The sequence below is a fragment of the Acanthisitta chloris genome, unplaced genomic scaffold (assembly GCF_000695815.1).
Source record: "Acanthisitta chloris isolate BGI_N310 unplaced genomic scaffold, ASM69581v1 scaffold6767, whole genome shotgun sequence".
Lineage (NCBI taxonomy): Eukaryota > Metazoa > Chordata > Aves > Passeriformes > Acanthisittidae > Acanthisitta > Acanthisitta chloris.
Genome location: NW_008681979.1, coordinates 3,045 through 11,301, shown reverse-complemented (window position 1 = coordinate 11,301; position 8,257 = coordinate 3,045). Strand labels below are relative to the sequence as shown.

General features: G+C 36.9%; 1 protein-coding gene across 1 annotated transcript in view; it reads right to left on the bottom strand.

Moving 5' to 3' along the window:
* Positions 1–884: 884 nt before the first annotated feature.
* The window catches only part of GCLM (glutamate-cysteine ligase, modifier subunit), a gene marked incomplete at its 5' end in the record, with an annotated part of 8,204 nt that continues 831 nt past the window's right edge, over positions 885–8,257 (bottom strand). Inside the window, 5 exons of the mRNA XM_009078302.1 lie at positions 885–1,336; positions 3,023–3,137; positions 4,856–5,058; positions 6,260–6,316; positions 7,067–7,151. Coding sequence (XP_009076550.1) covers positions 1,167–1,336; positions 3,023–3,137; positions 4,856–5,058; positions 6,260–6,316; positions 7,067–7,151 — 630 coding nt within the window. The remainder of the gene's footprint in view (positions 1,337–3,022; positions 3,138–4,855; positions 5,059–6,259; positions 6,317–7,066; positions 7,152–8,257) is intronic.

Sequence of the window (8,257 nt, the reverse complement as noted above, 5' to 3'; positions counted from 1 at the left end):
CTCCTGCTCAACCACAGGCTGCACTTTTGCTGTTCTGATTTAAAGGCCAAGGAAAGGAAAAGGTCTTTTGGACAGAAAGAGTATGTTAAACCAAAAGCCTTGCTTCGGCTGCAGCAATCTCTGGGATTCAAAGCCACTGCACTAAACTAATGCCAATCAGAAACACACCTAGGTCCAAGCTAACCCTTGCTTGCATTGTTTCAGAATGGCACTTAAGCAACAAAGTTTCCTAGGCAACCCCAAAAGAAGTAATAAATGTTACACAGTCCTATAATGAACAGTTTCGACACTTACTGTCTATTCTACTTGGCCAATTGATGGTGTAGTTCACCAGTATCACAAAAACAAGCCACAGTTGAGGAGGAGACAGGCACAATTCAGTTTTGGATTCACAGATTTCTTCATCGCTTGTTATCAAATCTTATTTTAAACATTCACACAACAGTACATTTCTATTCCAAACAGCAGAAATGCCATCACACTTGTGCGAACACTGAGCGAAGCGCACCGAGGCACGAAGAAGCCAGAAGGAATTCAAGTAACAATCAGAAAGTAATTTGGAAGCTGCACTTTCTTCTAAACCATAGAGGTCTTTTACACTCTATTAAAAATAAACCAATTTTCCCATCCCTACAAATTAAAGAGCTGATTTACCTATATATACACATACCAAGTAATGAGATATCAGCTTAATGTTCTTGGGTAGTTTTTCATAAAAAAACGATTTTCTATAAAAACTAGTCCTTGAATGCTTCAAATCTATGTACCTACCAGGTAAGTATTATTTAAGAGATTTGTTGATTTTTTTAAAAACAAAAATATATGTTTCTCTATACTACCTTAATGGTAGCTAAATTATAACAATAATTTTTACAGTGAATTGGTCATAAAAAGAAAAACATTTTAAACTGTTACTCTATAGATAACTTCAATTAGAAGAAACCCCCCAACATTTCATATTTTAAATTAACTGGTCAATAGGTTAAGCAAGAAAAATAGTGTTAGAACACTACAGACACTCCTGCTGACATCACACTGAATAATTACAACTTTTGGTATCTTGTTATAAATGCTGTAAAAGTGTTTCAATGAAAAATGCAATGTTCCCCCATCCCAAAGAAATTTAAACAGTAAGCCATTAAAAACAATAAAAAAAAGAAAGTGGTTTAAGATGCATTTCTTTTAGCTTGCATGATATAGCCTTTGGACTTGATAATTCCTCTGCTTTTAACAATGACCGAATACCGCAGAAGCCATAAAGGAATCCACTCGTGTGCTTTTGCGTTCTGGATGCTTTCCTGAAGAACTTCTTGGAAACTTGCTTCACAAAGTAATTCTGAAGTCAAAAAGGGATATTCATGCTTACAATAATGTCATGCAAACAGCTGCAAATAGCAACACTTACTAAGAGAAGCTTTTTTCTACAGTCAAAGATCTTAAGTGGTGCCAGATACTCCACAGATCCACTCTCCCACTATGCATGTAGGGTAAAAGCAGCTGACTATTACAGAGTAAATCTTCAGGACATTTTTTTGCCACATTGAGCATTTCCCACAAAACTAATTAACTGAGATTTCTACAATATCAAGTGGAGTTGATCAGTAGAGTCATTGGCGGGAGAAAATCAAAATTAGATTAGAATAGCTTGCTAGGCAAACCAGAGCTGAGGAAAGCATAAGGCTGAATTCAGCAAAGTCTTGAGCACTCAGAGTTACCTCTGCAGTCACTGAAGCTCAACATTTACAGCATTTCCCATAACTGGGCTCATAATAAGCACAAGCCTATGAAGTATTAAGAAAAATGGGCTTAAATGCAGCAAAGCAGAACAGGAAGGCAAGCACAAATCCTCCTGGTTTCCTCTGCAAAGTCAGTCAAGAGAACAATCTCTTTGATGAGGAGTGTTCCCAAAAAATAGTGTCAATACTCTTCAGCTGACCATTACAGAGAAGCTAAGCTTAGCACACAGTATGTAAGGGAATCACTACTTGCACTGTTTTCTATCAAATACTCTTCTCCTTCATTTCATGACTTCTGATAGAGTATTTATTAAATTGCAAGTTGCGTTTTGGACTTCACAGGACATGGAAATTGTCAGATTGAATGGCAATTCATCTTGTTTGCTGCCAGAGCAGTGATAAATCATGCTCAAGCACTGATGAAAATCAGTAGTTGTAACGATGGTGCTATGAAGCATATACTTTTTAAGTAGCACTTCATAGGTATTTTTTCCTTTGGGTGGAATGGAAAGGAGAAGGAAGGAAAAGTATGATTATCATTCATAGCTGGTCATAAGGAAGAATATAGGGAAGAAATTAAGTAAATATTAAGACTTCTCATAATTCCAGCAAGATAGTTAAGTTGTTACAGTGAAGAGGATTAGATGATGTATGAGAGAAACTAATTTAATAACCTAGAATACTCTAGGGAGCTGGTAACTCAGAGTTCTAGAGCCTAAAGGAAAGCCTCTCATTCCTTCAGTCACTTAGCAAAGGAATCACTGCATAGAACAAGTGAAGAGTTTATGATAAGCCTTTTAGCAATAATGTTAAGAAGTCAACACTTTGAAAGAATCCAACTTAAAGCATAGTCATTTTACAGATCTAACATTACCAAACTATGCAAAAATCAATGACCATCAACAAGTCCTGGGCAAGTAGACCTTCACTGGTCATTTGCTGCCTTCAGCATTACAACTAATTTCATTCTATGTTTTGTGGAAATACGTGATTTTTTTAATATACACAGTACTGCTCTCTCAGTGGGTTGTTCTCTTATTTATTTTATTTTCTTGATTAAAACTATTTCAAGAAACTATCCAAGGCTGAAAAGCTGCCTTCTCCCCCTCTTCCTTGAAGCAACAGCAAGAACTTAATAGAAATATTACATAAAGGAGAAGCTTTTAAAACACTTGGTTCAAGATTCAAATGTAACAAACTCTGAAGTTCAGAGAAAGATTATCCTTATTTTGTACTGAATAAATATATTTAGAACTCTTCTGTTGACTTAGATGTCAAAGTCTTACCTTTTGGGTCATTGTGAGTTAACAGCTGTATGTCAAATTCTTTTGCAAAGGCTGTGAGATCAGGTGGCATCACACAGCAGGAAGCCAGGTTCACTTGATTACTGCTTGGTTTCACCTGAAAGGAACAAAATACTGTTATTAAAAAAGATTCATGTACTTACTTTAGTTGTTTCCCCCATGCCCTCTGTTACAACAGAAATTTTGCTTTGAACAATTTGCCTTTGACTGTTGTTTTGAAGTCTGAGCAAGGCTAATTAATTTTGCATGATTAATTAATGTAGGCAGCTCCTACATCTGCAATTTCCTGCAGCACAGAGCCCAAAACAAGTGTAGGATCTAACTCCAGGTGCTGCCACAGCACAATGAGTACTAACCTGCTCTGTCTTCCTGTCTGCTGTTGCTCCCTAAACACCAGCAACTTTTTTTCCCTCTCTAGTAAAAGCATTATAGGGATGTTAGTTTGAAAAAGACTTCAAATAGAAAGAAAAATTTGTCCAGGATATATTAATTTGCACTCTTCTGTGCCTTCAGCTAAGTGCCTAAATCAGACTAAGTTAAAATAGACACTCTTCCACCAACTTTCTCTGCTTGTCACAAACTGCACTCATGATCACCATGCAGGTGGTCATTAAACTCCACAGTCACCTCCTCTCACTGTGCATAAAACACTGAGAACAAAAATCAGGTCTCTCAGCAAAACCTCTTATACAAATTCAGTATGTTCACACACCACAAAAGAGATGTCCTACAAGCAGTATTCAAAGAACTAGTAAGGGAACAGTAAATCCCTGAGCTCACATGTGCATGGGCACACACTAGTACAGTTCTCCATCACTCAAATGTAAAGAGGCAATTTGAGTACTGCACTCAGCTCTCAGAGCCCCAACATGAGAAGGACGTGGACATGGTGTAGTGAGTCCAGAGGAGGGTAACAAAGATGATCAGAGGGCTGGAGCACCTCTCCAATGAAGACAGGCTGAGAAAATTCGGGTTGTTCAGCCTGAAGAAGAGAAGGCTCTCCTGCTTACAGCACTTTCCAGTACTTACAGGGGCTACACAAGAGAGCTGGAGAGGGACTTTTACAAGAGCATGTAGGGACAGGACAAGGGGGAATAGCTTTAAACTGACAGGACAGGTTTAGATTGGATATTAGGAAGAAATCCTTCAGTGTCAGGGTGGCACTGGAACAGGTTACCCAGAAAAGTCATGGCTGTCACATCCCTTAAAGTACTCAAGGACAGTTTGGATGGGGCATTGAACAATCTGGTCTACTGGAAGGTGTCCCTGCCCATGGCAGGAGGGTTGGAACTAGATGATCTTCCAACCCATTCTATGATTCTAAGAATTAGTCACCTTGGACAACAAAATATTGTGCCACTTCATTCAGAGACTGTCTTCCTCTTTACATTTAAGCTTAGGATTCAAACAGCATTTTTCCAAGTTTTGTAACACAGCTTAAAGTGAAAAAAGTACATTTTCAAGAGTCACTGGAATAAATCTGAAGGTTTTGGAGTACTGTTTATACTCCTTCCTAAATATAAAAGCCTTCAAAACTCAAACCTTCAGTACTTGAAAGAACCTGCTACTGAACAGACCTGTGATTCCCAGTCATTGCTGGTCAGTACATAAGAACATTGAACAAGCAACAGTCGCACTTTGAGCCTTCCCCACCTTGAACAACATTGTGACCATCCATAAAACGCTGATAATAACAGGACTAATTGATATTTTGTATATAAACTCATTTATAACCTAAGAGTATAACAATGGGGCAGCCAACAAAACAGCAGTTACTGTGTTCTAAAAATGCTGTGAGTAGAAGTTTGTCCTCACCTGTGCCCACAGATACAGCTGCTCTAACAGTGTTTTATCTAGGTCAGAGGTACCTATGGCAACAATCTTTTTGTTTTGAACTAGATTTTGAAGTTCTTGCCAATAAGGCTGCAAATACTCCAAGGAGAGGCTAGTTCCATCTTCAATAGGAGGTGGGGCAATAATGACCGAGTCTAACTGAGCAACTCCGAGGGCAGAACACGCTGAGGAGAAAGAACAGAGACACCGCAAAATCTTTTGTGAGATACAAATGTAAACAACAGCACACTCCAAATTCAGCAGAACCCATACCTCCTGCCTCACTCCACTAGCTCCCATTCACTGTCTGAAACTCTGAGTGTAACACAGCAGTCAGGAACACAGTGTTTTTAGCAAAGAATCAACACACAGCTGAAGACCAAGTGTCAGTTGTAGGTCTTGGGAAAGAAAGGAAAAAAACCACCAAAAAGCAAAACCAACAAAAAATGAACAAAAATCCCATGACCAAAGCATGAATCTTTTTTCATGTTTTCAATGTTAAAACTGTATTTTCTCTGAAGATAATAGTGATATACAATTCTGTATTTCTTCACTCTCAATTTCTTCCAAAATTTGTAGCTTTCACTCTGAACTACAACTCAAGTACAGAGCATGGACTAGCAAAACTACTTAATGATATGTGAGGAGTTAGACTAAAACCACACCAGTATATGAAGACTTAATTTGCCAAAGAGAAGTGGTAAACAAAACAAAGTAGCTAAATAAATTATTTTCTACTGGAGAAGACCGCTATTAATGTTTGGGTTTTTTTTACCAGTGGTACCACAACTTACAGTAAAGAAGCTATTAACTGGGCTATCAATGGAAAAGAATAATATCTGACTCTTTTTCCTTTGGTTATCTCTTATGCTGAACAGTTTTTCAAAGTGGTAAAGTTCAGTGCTGCTCACAATTACTGCTATGTTAGGCTAACAAAACTTTATATATCAGTACAGATTTTGTATGCTATTTTCAATAAAACCTATTTCATCACCTATTTACAACATTATTTTATTTCCTAAATATTATCTGAAATACTGCACAGTTAGTGGCAAAGTTCAACACGTTAAAAACATCTGGCAACTAACAAGAACTGGCAAGAAGTACTGTAGCACTTATTAAAACATCACATGCTGTTCACTTTTTGTGTGAAAGAATAAAAAGTTGCTCCTGCTTGGAACAAGGCATAAGATTTGAGTATGTGGACCCAAGGTCACAGCAATCCACAGCTACTAAGCTTACTGACTGAACTAATGTGTAAATAGATGTGATTTCCTAAGTCACTCTTAATAGGAAAACAGGATATACTTGCGACAGTCACTAAATACACCTCTAATAAATAAAATTAGAACCTTTTTCTACCACAAATCCGAGTTTCACACTCACCCAGGTCAACTGCATCTCTGATGGATGAAGAGTTTGATCCAACGATGAAAAGCTTTGCTATTTTCAAAGAAACTGGAATCAATAACTAAACAAGCCAGGTAGTATTCATACATAGCCATTTACTTTTGCTACATACACTATTAGGGACTTCTTGGGTAAAAGTGTTTTAGAATATACACCAATTACTTAAAAAATTGGAAAAACCCAAACTTTCTGAAAGGTGACTGCCCAATAAAGACACTGTTCTCTTATATTCCAATGCTGCTGTGCACTCTCAGAGCAAGAAATCATCCAGTAAGCTGTAAAGATAGGACTTAAGCATCAAGATAATAAGCAATAACCATAACAACCTGTATAAAAACCCCAAATATAATAGTACAAACAGACTTCTTCACAACTTACTGAGACTCAAAATGTACTAGTGTTAGTTTGGACTGCCTCCTTCAAGTTCATCATATTCAACCTGAAAAATTATGCAAACAAATGTGCTTCTAATGCTATGTCTGAATTCCAGTATTATCTGTAACATTTTGCTTCAAAAAAGTCAAAGATTCACAAAATACATTTAAAATATCTTGAGGTGATGTAAGTTAAACTAGAAAAATGCTGAGCTGCTTTAAACCCTGAAACATTAACTAAAGTCTTTCTCAGCCAATGTCTGGAGCACCCAAAGTACAATAGTGAGCACTGGTGTCATTCGACTTGGCAATTATAAAACACAACAGAAAAACTATACCTATATGAATGTCCTATTAATGACTGCATAAGAAACCTTTTATGCCACTGGATTTTTAACTCTGTTCTTACCTGATACTTTCAACTCATCCCTTTCTTCAGGACTTATTTTTTCTAGAGCTTGAGCTACAGTACATTCCAGAACGTCCAGTACTTCCTGTAGTAAGTACACGAGACTTAGGAACAATTTGTCAAGAGGAGACAGTAAGTGCCTGAAGAATGTTTTTACGTAATTAAAAACAAACAAACAAAGCACCTTAAGGCAGTTAGAAACATAAATAGTAGAAAAATGCAATGACGAAGAAAGTAATCCAAGGCTTCCTGATCTCTGAGGGGAGGTCAGCAAAATGAAGCTATATGAAAGGCCCTACATGCCTTTAATATACAAAATACAAATTGTTGTCATGAGATTTAGTAGTTCTAGTAGTTCTGATTTTATGATGTGAAGAGACTGCTGTGCCAATTCAAACTACCCTGCTGTAAAAATAGCCTCATGAGCAGCTGAAAAAACCCCACCAGAAAAGGGGTTTTGAGTGTTGGATGGGAACATCTTTGTCTGAAAGTATTTTGTAATTTCAATGAAGCCTATGAAAATACCACAGTGGAAATGACGCAAAATACAGATTTAAAACAGCAATTTTGAAACTTAAAATTAGGAAAGTTTCAGACATTTCACCCTCTGATCTTATATAAGACTATTTAAGACTTATTCAAGCTGGCACAAGGTTACTTTAAATCTCTACCTACATGAGACTTTGTACTATACACATAAACACACACACCACTCTGCCCCAGTCAAAAACTCTTTGGCACTTTTTGCTGCCCTACCAAAAGATTCTCAAGAAAGCCTTGGAGTTATCCCATGCATTCAGCACTTTAAACAAAAGTTAATTTTGTTTTTCATTACTGGACATCAATATCATTAATGACAGAATTTGAAATTACACAGCTAATGTGTTTTGACAGTGAAACCTAGCTTAGACTAAATAACTTACTTAAATGGATCACTACATCTTACAGAGACAAGTGTTTGTTTATGTTCTCAAGCCTTGGAGTTATCCCATGCATTCAGCACTTTAAACAAAAGTTAATTTTGTTTTTCATTACTGGACATCAATATCATTAATGACAGAATTTGAAATTACACAGCTAATGTGTTTTGACAGTGAAACCTAGCTTAGACTAAATAACTTACTTAAATGGATCACTACATCTTACAGAGACAAGTGTTTGTTTATGTTCTCAAGCAATCATCTTCCACAA